The sequence below is a fragment of the Nuphar pumila genome, chromosome 12, assembly GCF_984573655.1.
Source record: "Nuphar pumila chromosome 12, dmNupPumi1.hap1.1, whole genome shotgun sequence".
NCBI lineage: Eukaryota > Viridiplantae > Streptophyta > Magnoliopsida > Nymphaeales > Nymphaeaceae > Nuphar > Nuphar pumila.
Window position 1 is genome coordinate 20,179,688 of NC_143260.1, and position 16,184 is coordinate 20,195,871.

At 37.5% G+C, this 16,184-nt stretch overlaps 1 protein-coding gene across 1 annotated transcript in view; it reads left to right on the top strand.

Moving 5' to 3' along the window:
- Positions 1 to 16,184, top strand: part of LOC149820230 (threonine--tRNA ligase, mitochondrial 1-like) — a 74,482-nt gene that overhangs the window by 21,296 nt on the left and 37,002 nt on the right. Inside the window, exons 9-14 of the mRNA XM_089983789.1 lie at positions 4,047 to 4,135; positions 4,252 to 4,348; positions 4,427 to 4,513; positions 4,707 to 4,791; positions 11,410 to 11,504; positions 14,005 to 14,037. Coding sequence (XP_089839915.1) covers positions 4,047 to 4,135; positions 4,252 to 4,348; positions 4,427 to 4,513; positions 4,707 to 4,791; positions 11,410 to 11,504; positions 14,005 to 14,037 — 486 coding nt within the window. The remainder of the gene's footprint in view (positions 1 to 4,046; positions 4,136 to 4,251; positions 4,349 to 4,426; positions 4,514 to 4,706; positions 4,792 to 11,409; positions 11,505 to 14,004; positions 14,038 to 16,184) is intronic.

Genomic DNA, 16,184 nt, shown 5'->3' on the forward strand with positions numbered 1-16,184 from the left:
CCATAAAAAATCGGGCTAAGAATTAGCAAATCTGCCTGAAGCGTTTGGGAGATGTGGATTCCATAGATGTTTCTCCAGCTACCAGTTTCCAAACAGTCAACAAATATTGGAAATGTGGTATTTCTAATGGTTTTATCTGTCAGAGGTTACAAAGGCTTGGACTCTTTGACTTGTGGATGCCTTCAGTCAACATATCAGGCGTGGACTGTGCTTGACTTGTTTGTGCAGGTTGTGCTTTACTTGATCCAGAGTAGTCAAGTTGCACCATTTTTCAAACATGTCCTAAACAATTCAGACCAAAGCCTTATTACACTTTGGACTAGGTCAAGGATTATGGTTATGCTAGAGACCCAATTTGTGCACCGAGCGAAATCTGTCCCATGATACATTACCAATTTACCATGTTCATAGAGTAAGTAGATAATCAAGTGACACTATTCGTTGGAAAAGCAAATAAACTTGAGCTAGTGCACAAAGACGTCCTATAAACTTTGAGCTGTATATCTCAAATATGAACAATCAACAAACTGTAGATAACACAATTTTGTAGAACTGAATTGATGATGGAAGAATAATAGAAAAAAGGAAAAAGTGAAGATAAGGAAAAAAATTGTTTAGTTATCCACATTGTGAAATATTTGTAAAAATTATACATTTTGTTTAGTTAAAACAAAATACATTGATAGGCATTTCTTCAAAGACTTGGAAAGCAAATACAATGAGAAAACAGAAAACCATGGGTGTAGCCTGGTAAGAATGTGATTGGGCTTACCCAATGACGTAGAAAGATCTCCTCAGGATTTTCTTGCTAAGATAACCCCAAAAAACAGAAACTAAAATCGGGCTTTTACAGCAAAAACTTCAGAATAGTGAAGGAACACAACCATGTCTCTGTCTGAAAATATAAAATGCATCACACCTTTGGTAGAAATCACAGAAGATGACGTTTCCTCTGTTTTGGAACATCCCCCAGCACTATGGTTTTCTGAAGAAGCGCACACACACACACACACACATAGAGAGAGACATATATATATATATATATATATATATATATATATATAGAGAGAGAGAGAGAGAGAGAGAGAGAGAGAGAGAGAGAGAGAGAGAGAGAGAGAGGGTAGTTGGGAGGCCAGTTGGAGAATATAAGGGGATGCCGGAGAGTAGGTCGTCGGTGCGGTATTTGATAATTACCACCTCCCTATGAAGGCAATCAAATCGTGGAATTGGAATCAGAATTTGCTACCGCAGCACCCTCAAAAGCCTTTTTTCCACGCTTCCAAACACTATAGGATGCTCTGGTTCCACAGCGTCCACTCCGGCGACCTCCGACAGTGGGCTCCCAAACAGAGCCTTATTGTTTTTTGTAAATCAATTCAAATTTTCCTTTATTTTTTTTCTATTGATCATAGGGTTGACCTTATCTTTTTATTTTGAGTAGGGCTGGACATCATGCTGATAGCTAGACAGGGTACCTGCCCTTGGGAGGGGTACATAGGCCCAAATTTTGGTGTTCAGATGATTGACATGATAAATAATGAGGCCAGGACTGAACTCGGGTTGAATTTTTTCACGGTAGGCCTGATTGAAGCTAGAATTGATTGCATGTTTAATCAGGCCCCATAATTGGACCAGGCTTGGCCCACTGTGGCATGATGACTCCTGGGATAAACTAGATTTCCCTTCAGGGTTGACAGGCCTTTTAGCTTCCAATTAATCTTGGCCAGGCCCAAACCTATTTTCCTGTCATGTCTTTGCAGTTCTGCTACCCTCTGGGAAAGGATAATTGAGTTAGTTCTGTTGGTTCCTCCCCTCCATATCAAGGCATATTTGTCTGCACTTTCTTCAAAGAACGTTATTCGATAACAGTAGGTAATCTTTGGCAGTTATTTACTGGTAGGAGACTATAATATAATCTACAAGTTGATGTCTTGAATCACACTTTTCTTCTCTGGATAATCATGTTGCTCAAATTGTTGATTCTGGATGATGTCCTTAAGTAACTGGAATGTCTTTCAAAGACATGAGCAGCCTTTTGATTTGCATTGGAGGTAGAAAAATATAGTTGGATTTGTAATTGATCTACATTCTCAAGCCAGCTCATCTGCTGTACTAACTATTATAAAACTCAAGTGTGGGGAAAATTTAAATGATATATGGACATTCTTGAACCTTATATCAAATATCAAATATCAAATGGAGATACTATGATTTTAGCTCAAGACGAAGATTTGTTCGCCATAAGAGTTCTCAAGAGCCCTTCCTGTGCTTGGGGTAACCTTCTTTCTAGCTGATACAACTTAATGGGGATAGTGCATGGCACCACTTTATTGGTAGAGGCAAAAGAGCTTCTACATCCTAACTCCTAAGGGACCATATTGTCTTGGTCATTACTCATTATGTAGCTAAATGTCTTAGGTGATGCCTCCGCACAACTTCTAATGGCAATGGTTAAAACAATCAAAGATATGAAAAATTGTATAGGCATTTCGATATTGAGAATTTATATGATGTAAAAAGTTGGTTTCATATAGGATTCTTTTCCTTGTTATAGGGCCTCATTGTACAAACGAAACATGGTTTCAAGTATTAAAGGGCAAATCTCTCCTTTATCGTATCAGTGACTGGCCGTGTTTCTGCTCCAACCAGCAAGAGGTTTGTATCTCTTATGATATGCACTGTACATGGCTTTTTTTCCCCAGAAAGCAGAAGAGGATACTAGAACTTAGATATCTATTTTAGTTTTGATAGGTGTTCATCCATGTGACATTCCTCTTGTAGGGAGCCTCCTATACAACAACAACTACGCCTTCATCCCAAAATAATTGGGGTCGGCGATATGAACCAAATAAGAAAATCATTATGGGTCTTCCACATGAATCCTTGTCCTCCAATCTTTTCTATCCAATGTCATGTCGTCGGTGAAGTTCAAAGCATTCATATCCTTTCATGAAAAGGAATGGAAAAGTCTCAAAGATCCTGAGCATGACATAGGGAGCCTCCTATGATCTTGAAATTTATAGAGGGCGCACAATTGTGAAGAAAAGATCCTCTTATGATCTTGAAATCTTGGACTAGGATTTTGCTTGAATAGAAGTGCCAGCCAGATTGGTCTGCAGTCTAGATGCATGGGAAGTGATAAATGTATCTTTTTTTGAAGTTTTCTCCTTTTCTCTTTCTTTTTGTCTTTTAATAATGCGTCTGTGATTGATCCCCATGATCTCTTTCTTACTGAAGAAAGAAAATTTAGGGTGGAAGTAGTTTCTTTTAAAGAAAATCCTATTTCTGAAAACAAAATCTCAGAGAATTTCCTCAATTTGTGAGGAGCACAGCTGTAGGTGGTGATAACCATATCTTCTGAATCCACATATGTTTAAATAGCTGTTGGAATCAAGGAGCGTAGGTATATTCTTGGTGGTGTTTCTTTGAGCTCAAAGGAACTGATGTCAAGTTTCTGGACAACAAAGCGAGAAAACTCCTAGGTACACTGTATTGTTCAAGTAAAGCAACCATTACTCTCATAAAGTCCTTTATGAGTCTGGAAATGGACAAAGAAAGTTTGAGATGTGATGGTGGATGTTTACTCAGGGAAAGAGAATGTTTCAGAAAGGGAAGAAAATTATATATTTGTGGGTGCAAACAAGGTAGAATATTGCTTAGACTAATGTCTCTTTCAGAGTGACATCACTTTACACGTGTATTTGTATCTTTTTTGAACTTTGTCTGCGTATTCTTTGATAAGGAAGCAGTAAAATCAAACACCTCTGTCTTTACCTATTCACCCTTCAATATTGTTGCTGGTTGAAGGAACGAGTATTCAATTTATACATGCACACATATGTAACACACATATGCACATGCACACATATGTCGACACACACATGCATGTATGGATGTATGCAACTTTTTATAATATGGAAGCTTGTTGCATATCACACACAAATTTGTAATATTTATTGTTTAAATTGATCCCACTTTTTTGTTATTTTGTCTTCTCTTATAACTTCATGTATAAACTTCTAGTCTGCTGGTGGTGTCTTTTGCAGGAATATTTGACTCAGTTGGAAGAGGCAAAAAAATATGATCATAGAGTAGTTGGGCTTAACCAAGACCTTTTCTTTTTTCATCAACTCAGGTCTAATTATGAAGTTATTGAATTTAGTGTAACAAATGTGATTTGCTTCCTGAAGCTTGATAATAGATGTTTTCTGTTTGTGTGCTTAATATTAAATACATGTGAATGACATCCAGCCCTGGAAGTTGTTTCTTCCTGCCAAACGGGACTAGAATTTACAACAAGTTGATGGACTTTATTCGAGCTGAGTACAGGAAAAGGGGATACGAAGAGGTCTTTTTCTCATTCTCCTTGTTTTTCCACGACATTAAACGAATATACTTATTCTAACTGATTTTGGTTTTCTTTCAGGTTTTAACTCCAAATATTTACAATATGCAATTGTGGGAAACATCAGGGCATGCTGCAAATTACAAAGAAAACATGTTTGTCTTTGAGGTTAACCACCATGTCTTTACTGCATTTCACAATAACACCTTGGACATTCTTGTTGTGTACAAGGCATTTTTTTCTTATATTGTTGTCCTTTCTATCTGTATTTATTTTTTCTTCTTTGATTGCCAATAATATTGTGGCTTTTCACCAATGTTTCTACTTTCTAATGCAAATGCAAATCTAATTTCTTTTGTAGGTTGAGAAGCAAGAATTCGCTCTTAAGCCAATGAACTGTCCTGGCCATTGTTTGATGTTTGACCATAGGGTTCGATCGTATAGAGGTGAGATCATCTACTGAAAGATTCTCAAGATTATATAACTAGATTCCAATACTGAAATATGTGGTACGGATCGGTGTTCTAAGTTGAACTATGCCGTGATTGAAAGGTGTTACTTTTCAACTTGGCAACCTCATAGCTGCTGATAATTTCACTGATGGGACTGTGACCTACTTGGCTGGGTTACTTGCAAATTCTGAATCACATGACTTGACTTTGCTTTTTCACAAGTTGTTTTGATGGGTCCATAGTTAGATCATTTGTCTGACTTCTACAAACCATGTTTGCTGGGTTGGTGGGGCTAGTAATCTGAACAATTCAGGAGTTCTATGTAACATCAAATAAATGATGCTATTTTGCATTATAGAGCCAAGTGTACTTTACTGACCAAACTAAATTCATCCTGCCAAAGTTTTTTGTTTAACCTAGTCATTAATGCTGATGCCCGTCGATACTCGAAGCATTTTGGTCTATATTTCCTGGATTTTTCAATGTGAAGTGATTCTTTAACTTGGTGCACTGGCTGTGTGTAACTCCATGGGTCGGCTAATAATGAAACATGCTGGAATTGACCATCATGCATGTTGATTCTGTATAATAAATTATTTAAATTTCTTGACTTTTATTCAATCCTATGTAACACGGGTGCTTCTGCATCTCCAAATCTCTCCCACCAGCTGCTCCCAATCTATGTGACAGGTCCAACATTCCAAGTTAAAAAAAACTTAAAAATTTAAAAAAACTTATAATTATATAATTGTAAATTCATTATATATATATATATATATATATATATATATATATATATATATATCATCCCTGCAGTTATAATTGTATAACTGTAAATGCATTATATATATATATATATATATATCACCTCCGCACCCATTTTTTTTTTTGAAATTGCCATGTTGCACCCTTGCCTGCGCCTGCATCTATGTGACATTCTGTCTTACTTGGTCAGCAGTCCGAACGTATTCTGGTTCAATTTCCTTCTCTTCGACCTTCTGTCTTACAAAATGCTGATCAATTTCAATATGCTTGGCACGAGTGTTGTAGATGGGATTGAATGACATGTTGATAACACTTTGATTGTCATACCGATTCTCCTACTTCTGCCAATAGGTGTCTGATCCATGTCACTTCGGCTGTAGCAGCTGCCATTGATCTGTATTGAGCTTTTGTGCTCGACCTGACATTGACCTTTTGTTTTCTACTGCTCCATGGGACAAGATTTAGGCCAATGAAAACATAATATCCTGAGACTGATCTACGCTCATCTGGATCTCCTGCCCAATCTGCATCTGTGTAAGTAAGAAGTTCATGCATGTGATGGTCATGCATACTCTTTTTGTACAGAAGACCATCGCCAATAGTTCCCTTCAAATATCAAAGAATGCGTTTAACAACTTTCGTATGTCCAATATGTGGTTCATGCATGAACTGAGATACCTGATTGACCGAATAGACAATGTCAGGTCGAGTGAAGGTAAGATACTGAAGCATTCCGACTACCCTACGATATCTTGTAGGGTCCTCATACAAATCTCCATCTTGGTAACTTAGTTTCTGATGAAGTACACTGGGTGTGCTTAGAGGCTTGCAATCTGTCATACCTGCCTTGCTAAGAACATCAACAGTATACTTATGTTGAAGTATACTTATGTTGAGTAAGTGTCATACCTTCAGGAGTCCTATCAACTTCTACTCCAAGAAAGTATCGCAGTTTACCAAGATCTTTCATCTTAAATCTATGGTTCAAATGTTCTTTGACCTGTTCAATATGTTCATTAGAGTTACCTGTAATGATAATGTCATCAACATATATCAATAACAGGGTAACTATATCTTTGCATTTGAATATGAAAAGGGAATGGTCAAGAAGAGGCCGACTAAAACCATATTTTTCTACTTCAAGAGAGAAACTATCAAACCAAGATCGAGATGCTTGTTTCAGACCATATATAGCTCTCTTTAATTTGCACACGTATTCTTTGGAGTTCCCTTCAACATACCCAGTGGGTTGCTCCATATATACTTCCTCCTTCAGAGTTCCACGGAGAAAAGCATTTTTTTACATCCAGTTGACTAAGAGTCCATTGGTGTTCAATAGCCAATGACAATATAATGCGGATAGTACCCATTTTCACGACTGGACTGAAGGTCTCATCATAGTCTTGTCCTGGCTCCTGTGTGAAGCCTTTGGCAACTAGTCGAGCCTTGTATCGCTTGATAGTACCATCCGGCTTATACTTTATCTTATACACCCACTTTGAACCAACCACATTTCGATTGTATGGTCTGGGAACTATATCCCAAGTGACACACTCATGAAGAGCCTCCATTTCTTCGTTCATAGCTTCAATCCATCTTTTAGAATTTACTGCTTGATAAAACGTGGTGGGTTGATCTTCTTTGCCCAAGGCGGTTAAGAAAAGTTGAAAATCCATTGTGAAGTTCTCATAACTAACCCACCTATCAATAGGATGCCGAGTCCGGGTAGACCTTCCTATGTACAGGTGATTAAATGGAAGCAGAAGGAGAATTCAGCTCCTGATTAGGGTTGGGGAAGATCTCCTTCTCACGTCGAGAGTAAACAATGCCTTTATACCTTTCGGGAGCCAATGATGATTCAGAGATCACACTTTCCTGAGTTCTTTGCACAGCAGTAGACACGTCTGCCTTATCTCTTTGATTACAGTCTGTAGAGCAAACACCGTCAATACTAGAAAATAGATCTAAGTTCAGCCAAGGGTGGTAAGTTTCAATTTCAGGAGGAGTGTCTACATTATGACCAAAATTGCATTCATCAAACACAACATTTCTGGATATCTTGATGCGTTTGCTCATGGGATCATAGCATTTATATCCTTTGTAATCATCAGCATATCCCACAAATCTGCACTGTAAGGCTTTATCCTGAAACTTGTGTCGCATTGAACTGTCAACATGAACATAACATACACACCCAAATACACGCAAATCGTGATAATTTGGATGCACACCATGCAAAGAAAAATGAGGTGATTTGTTTTCCAAGATATTTATGGGCAATCGATTTATGACATAGACTGCTGTATGAAAGGCCTCTGCTCACAAGGTAACAGAAAGATTACTATCATGCATCATACTCATTCCACTTTCAACAATATGGCGATGCTTCCATTCAACAATCCCATTCTTGAGGTGTATGAGGGCAAGACACCTGCCTACTTATTCCATTTGTCTGGAGGAAATTAATAAAGTCATTTGAAGAGAACTCACCCCCTCCGTCAGATTGGAAACACGTAATATTCTCAGAGAATTTATTTTGAACAAAGGTATGAAAATTCTGAAACAATTTGAAGGCTTCAGATTTATTTTTTATAAAGAAGATTCATGTATATCGAGAATAGCTATCAATAAAAATGAGATAATATTTAGTGCCAGACATGGAAGGAACTGGAGCGGAACCCCAAACATCAGAACATATGGTCTTGAAGCTCTTTTATTAATGGAATGAAATGGGAGAACATGACTCTTACACTGAAGACAACTGAAACATTTTTTATTATCGACACTTAAATTCAAACTTGACTTGGGAATAAGACTGCTTGAAACAAACTTATCAATAAAACGACTACTACAATGACCCAGACGACCATGCCAAAGATTCGGTTCAATACATTCATAAAGATTAAAAACACTCTCAGGAGCAGCTGAAGATGATGATGTGAGCTTCAAGATGGAATCAACAGGTTGAACACGAGGGGAAGGATTCTCTTGAAACACGTACATATTCCCTTGCCGTTTTCCTTCAGCGAACGTTTCCCTCGTGTGAAGGTCTTTAACATGAACATAAAAAGAAGTAAACTCGACTAAAGCATTAATGTCATCGACAAGTTTAGAAACTGAAACAATATTTTTCTTGATATTAGGAGCATGAATGACATTTGAAAGAGCAAAAAAAGAGTTGGACATAGGAATTACAGAATTTTCAATATGCGAAATATGGTGATAAGACCCATCTCCAGTGACAATACTATTTCTACCAACATAAAGAGCAAGATTTAGGAGCTTACCAGCATCACCAGTAACATGGGTGGCTGCACCAGAATCAACATACCAAGTATCGTGATCATTCTGTTTGATGTTCAATTCAGCCAAGGCAGATAACAACTCCTTGACTTCCCCAGTATTCTTCAATGTATCCGGTCCCTTTCTTGTCTCCAATTATTTCCCTCGATTTTGAGGGTTATACCAGCAATTTGCTTTGATGTGCCCCCTTTTGTTGCAGAGAAAGCAGGTAGGTATCGTCCTTTGCCTTTGCAGATTAGGAGACATACTGGGATTAGGTAAAATTCCACGGGCTCCTTGTCCATTCTTCTCTTGACCTCCCCTTTCCCGAGATTCACACCTGCCACGTCCTTGACCATAAGTAACACCTGTGGCAAGGACCTCATGTGCTCCAATGGGATTGTGAATACCTTCAGAGAATCCCTTCAAGGTCATCTCATATTGTAAGAGCTTAGCACAAAGTTCTTCAAAAGTAGGTAAGTATGACAAACACAGCAAAGAAGTAACCATCATGTGATAATCAAGTCCCAACCCGCTCAAAGTCTGTTGCACCATATCTTTGTCATTGACCACACAACCCACGATGGCCAACTGATCAGTGATAGTCTTCATTTTGTTTAAGTACTTCATAACCGTCATGAAGTCCTTCCTCAACATTTGAAACTCTTTCTTTAAAAATAAAATTCTAGCTTGAGAAACTTAAGAATATGTCTGAACAAGACGATGCCATAACTGCATAGTTGAGCAGTCTTCTGGGATTGCCACAAGCACCTCCTGTGACAGAGTGAAAGTGATGTAGGCAACCAAAGCCTGATCTCGCTTCATCCAGGCTATATACTCTGGATTTCTAACAAATGTAATTGAAGTTTCACCCTATCCATTCTTGCCTTCTTGTGATAAGAACTCTTGAGGGACAGGAACAGAGCCATCCAGATGTCCAGAAAGATCCTGACTCCTTATGAATGGAATGCTTTGTCTCTTTCAGGTTAAAAAGTTGGAATTGTTTGGTTTCTCAGACATAAGCTGACTGAGAAAGTTGGAAGATAGGCCAGAGTGCGAAGAAGGGAATGAGTCCATAGTCAATGGGTGAAAAACAAGAAGGATTAAGAGACCGGAAAGAGAAATCACTTTTAGAGCAAACAAAGTAAACTCAAAACTCGGCTGCTGTTTTTTTTTTACCTGCAGACCCGAGACAAAAAACAAAATATGCAGTGAGAAAGAAAAGAAACTGCTCTAAAGAAAATATGGATCAATCAGTAAGAAGGCACGTTAATATGAAAATAACATGTTTTATCTAATCGTATTTTCTTTCTAAAAGGGAAAATTCCAAAGTTGAGAGGTAGACAGAATATCATTAATCAATCTAAGAAGTACAGTGAACGTACAGAAGTAGACAGGTCAGATTCAGTTCTGACGTTAATTATGAGGAAAGATAAGGGACGAGTTTGACATGATTTCAAACTTTGAAATCACGCAAACATGAATTCAGATTTGTGGGGTTAGAAAAGAAAATAATATTTTATGGGTGAAATCAGAAAAGAATATGCTTTATGAAGAAAGGAATAGAGAAAGTGGAAACAAACAAGATAAGAAGAAATCGTTGGATTGGGAAGAAAGGAAGAGACGATGAGAATCAAGAGAAAAATACCTTTAGAGAGTAGCAAGGAGGCTGGACACAATCTTCAAGGGATATGTTCCTCTGATACCATGTTAGAAATGGTATCCCACCTTCAACACAAGAGAAAGAGAAGCACAAAGGGAGAGAGATATCGATGGTTGCAGAAAACCCACTCAATTTTGGGTTTGCTGTATTCTCTATTAGATATACACACATACACTTTTATTAGGGTACAAAAACACCCTTTACACAAAGTATGGAATTTACAACATGCCATTAATGAGCATGTGTTTAAATACAACTAAAACAGATTGGGTCTGGATCCTGAGATCCAGACCCAGTCGTGATAATCTTTTCAATAGGATGGAACCCATCATATGCCAAAAGACTGGATCCTTTTTGATAAATGAAAAGGAGGTATCAGACCATTCAATATGCTTTATGGGTTGTGGAAAGTCAGATCTCTAGGTTTATAATGGCATTTTTGATGTCTTTCTTTTATAAATAGGTGTTTTTCCTGGAAATATTGAGTAATTCAGAGAAGTCTTTGAGTCTTCATGAAAGTTGCACCCTTTTATAGTGGCTATTTATCCTATGCTTGTGAGAGCTGCTATAGCCATTTGGAGCAATCTAATTTTTAAAATATAATTCTTATGTTATTTGGTGCGGTTTGAGAGACAGAGAATTCTCTTGTATGGAAAGAAACCACCCTTTTTTGGTGCATTTAGTGGGCGAATGTATCAAACTGTCACTTGCTAAGCTTGATATCTTGATTGCAGTTTGGATTTATTCATGCATGACATCACTTCTATTTGTTCTGCATTATGACCATGTTTTACTTCATAGAATAATTCCTATTGTTTTCTTTTGCATCTTACTTTATGTGAATCAGATTGCAAGTTGGTTTCTTCTAGGATTTTCTTGACATGTTTCAAATGTACTTGCAGAACTACCATTGCGTCTTGCAGATTTTGGGGTTTTGCATCGGAATGAACTAAGTGGTGCTCTTACAGGTTTAACTCGTGTCCGGAGGTTCCAGCAGGTACTTTAGATGTAATCATAATGAGTGGGCATTCTATGAGGCTTCCCTTTAGATTGACCTGGAACAGAGTGGACATATGTAAAAGCATGTAGTCTATTTAATGATCCATTTTGTTCAGTCACTGTTTGTGGACTTGACAACCCAGTTGAAGATACTGGTGAGTTGAATAAATACTGCCAGTAACAACATTAAGTGTTGCCTAAGTGTGCTGCCTAAGAAATCCAAGTTGCTTAACCTTAGACTGACATTTGTTATCAGATACCTAGGGATCTGGCTCAGTGTGCATGAACTCCATGCTCAGATTTTTAGAGATGATTTATTGCTTGTTTCTTGTTTGTATCCGATGATCCAATGGCTGCATGCATGGCTGAGATCTATATAAAATCTATTGTGGCTCTGAAGTCTGAACCACAGTATACCAATACCCATATGGTAGTACAGCCTCTTGTGTGCCTGGATCTAGCCAAATGTTGGATCTAACAGTCTTCTTTGTTTAGCATGATCTATTTACTATGTCAATAGGTTTAGTCATCTTTAACATGTGATAAGATTCAATTTTCAATATGGTCAAAGATCAACGGTGCACAGTTATCAAGATGAGGATGCTTTAAAAGAAGCCCAAAACATGTTGGAGTCAACTTTGATACATGAAACTAATAAATAGAACATGATCCAGAGGTTTTTGCTTTTGCAGATCACATCTATATAAATCAAGAGTCAACCACAATAACTTATGCTGGTTATCACGTTCAACATGATTTCTATCCACTCAACCTGGCCTCATAGATGTGTTCAACATGGTTTGCTTGCTAATAATCACATTTTGAATCATATTTTTTGGATCTAAAAATTTAACTTTTGAGTCATGTAAATTGGGTACATTGTGAGCTGCTGATTTTTAAGCCCTTAAACGAAGAAAGAAAAGAGAGAAAGAGAGAGGAAAACCAACTTATGTGTCACAAAAACATGATCCAAAACCTGTTTACTACTAGAGAAACTATGTAGATCACTTCTATAAGGTTAGATGTACAAAAAAAAAGTGAGAAAATTGTGAAAACAGTAGAGTTTCTACTAGATTGCGTCTACAAACAGAAATTTGTGTCACATATATATATATATTATATATATCTGTGTGTGTACCTTTTGGAGATTACATCTATGTAAATCAAGAGCTAACCACCGTAACTGATGGTGGTTCAGTACCACAATAGACATACCCCAATATATATAGAAAATGCCGTTTTTTCACACACACACATATATATATATATATTTGGTTTTGTTTGGTAGATCAGACCCTGCAGATGTGATCTACAAGATTTGTTAGTAGGAAACAGGTTTTTGGACCATGTGATTACAACGTGCAAGCAGGCTTTATTAATGGCCCACATAAATAGTATGCCTTAAAAATTCATGTTTATACATTGAGAAAGCACAATTGAGTGTTCGATCCCTCATCCCTAGAATCAGTCCATACTGAATGCATCCATGAGCTCGGATTGAGTTGAGACAGCTTGCACCCTTGATATCCAGCTGGGTTGGACGGTCGTGGTACATTGACCAAACTATATATATATATATATATATATATATATATATATATATATATATATATATATATATATATATATATATATATATATATATATATATATATATATATATATATATATATATATATATATGGAGTGATGAGTAGCTGCTCACTCGTTAGGTGCTCAAACGAAGGTCACTCACACTGAGCGTCCATAGCGTGACATGATGGATCAGAGTTACCGGAAGTGCCTAAGTAAAGGGGGAAGCGCGAAACGTCGCGCTTCCGAAGCGTGAGGGAAAGCGTCCCCCTTTTTTGGGAAGCGCGCTTCCCCCCACACTTCCCCCATGTTTCCCCCACGCTTCCCCCTCGCTTCCCTATTTTTTTCAATTTTTTCGCTTCCCCCTCCCCACGCTTTCCCCTTGCTTCCCCATTTTTTTCAATTTTTTCGCTTCCCCCTCGCTTCCGGTTCGCTTCCTAGGTCGCTTACGAGACGGTTCGGAATTTTCTTCTAAGTGGTCCCACGCTTCCCCGCTTCCTAAATTTTTGAAAGTGCCTCACTTCCCGCTCCTGCTTCTCGTATCGCTTCCTCGACTGGTAACTCTGTGATGGATGCTCAACATCTTTTTTGCGCAAAAAGACTTTTACTGGCCCTAAAATAGCACCAGTAAAAGTCTAAAAGTGTCTGCTTAGACTTTTACTGGCGCTATTTTAGCGCTAGTAAAACTCGTTTTTGCGCAAAAAAGAGGCTGATGCTCAGCATGTGTGACCTTCGTTTGAGCATCTAACGAGTGAGCAGCTACCAATTTTCGTGTATGTATATATATATATATTCCCTGAGCATAGCCCCCATGAGATTCAAACCAAAGAGCACTCAGTCATACTTCATATCTCAAAACTAAATTTGGTGCCTTTTATTTTTATAACTTGTATTGACTACTGTGATGCTCTAATTTGTAATTGCAGGATGATGCCCACATATTCTGCACGGAGAGCCAGGTAACACTTGCTGTTTACATGCTTATACCAAAAAAAACTTGCTGGTCGCATTGCTTATATTAGTTATCTATTTAATAGATGATAGGCATGGATTTTGTCAGCTATGGATGATTACATGCTTAATAGCCTAAGTGTTTACTTTGAGTTACCATATGTCATCCTTAGTCCTCAATCATAAACTCTGGCAAACTGGGTTGCTATGTAAGAAGGTATGGCTAGAAGTAGGGATGTCAGTGGACCTGGGAAAAATGGGGATTCGTCCGAACCCGCTCCATTTGGACTGGGGATGAAGGATATAAATCCGGGGAATCGACCAGGGATTAAGGTGAAATTCAAAACCCTTACATGAAGGCAGGGATGGACTTACTCTTGTCCCCGCCCCGACCCATCCCCATCCCCATCCCCGTTAATGAAATTATTAATATACCCTTATATATAATAAAATCTTTATATATATATAACCCTAAACCCTTCTCCTTATTTTCTCCTTCATCCTCTTAAAATAGGAATAAAGTTATTTTGAGACGGGATGGGGACGGAGACAGGGACAGGGATGGGGATTTTGAGACTAGGGATTGAGGGAAATTTTTTGAGACGGGGGAGGGGTGGAGACCTTGTCCCTCGCCCCGCCCCCGCCCCCGTCTATTGCCATCCCTAGCTAGAAGGCACACATATCCATGTTGTCCCTCGCCCCGCCCCCGCCCCCGTTTATTTTTTTCTTTTGAAGTCAAATTTCCTCTGTTTGTTATAAATTTTGCTTTCTACGGTATGAAATTATATGTATATCTTTTCACTTACATATTATGTATATGTATGTATGTATTTGTATATATAGCCATACTCCTGTACCCACAGTTTTAGATATTCCCTTGTTGTACCAACAGTGCCCTCACTCACACCAGTGTGACACAGCTGGGTTATCTAGGGAATCATGCAATGTCTGAAATACACAACACAAACAAATACGTGTGTTCTCATTTATTGATCAGTTGAAATTTTGATAAGAAGCATCATCCTGAATGTTCTATTTGATATCATTACACGGTACTCGGTTGCATTTTGTTTGTGATGTGACATTGCTGACAGCATCATAGCTTTTGAGACATTTTGATCCTCAACATTTATCCTTGTGGCCAATCATAGTTCCTTTTTTTTATAAATTAAAAAATTGTTTTATTGGTAAATGTCAAAAAAGAAAATAGTGAAGAGTCAGAACATAGGATGAGGTTCCTAATTCAATCACAATTAATACAATTGAAGGAGTGACTAGCTGGATTTTTATCCATGACATGTCTGCTCACACATCTTTGCGTTGATACACATAAACACATCATCAGTAACAGGATTTTGCACATGAACTGGATCTGCGTGGAGCTCCTTAAGGGGCTTTTTGATCATGCTTCCTGTGGGACACCACGACGATTAAACACTGAATGTGGCGGTCGTGTGCAACATGCATCAGTGGAACGGTGAAATACCCAATGTTGTACGTATCATATCGTTACCCGTATTGTTCGGGCCCAAAGTAACACCATATCATATCGTAAACGTATAGTAAATTTTTAATAAAAAATTTCCAACATTTAAAAAAAAAATAAAGAAAAATAAAAAAAAACTAGAAAAAATTCTAAAAAAACATAACACATGAAACAATGATGAATTACACAAAATACAACCATAAAATCACATATGAAGCATTTATGTCTCTATGAGCTATATAAGACTTGCAATTAAGAACATGTCACAAGACTCATACTTTCATATTACAAAAACAAAAACAAAAACAAAAACAAAATATTATATAAAACCTCAATCATCATCATCATCTTCTTCTTCTCCTCCTCTTGTTGCTAAAATTAATAACAAACCATGCAATGCAATTGACAATTGACAATGTAAATAAAAAGAAAGTACATAATTTAAATTTTAAACACAATTAAAGCGTTAACTAACAATATTAAATTCACATCCAAGTCATACTAAAATGTCATAAGTCATAACTAAACTACTAAGATTTTGTGATAACTAAGAACATTACATTTAACCAACGTTTTACATGTCGATTTTCATCTCTAAAGTTTAAACCATAAAGTTCCTAAAACTAAGCTATTTTCTAGAGCCTATTTGCCAAACATTAGGACAATAAT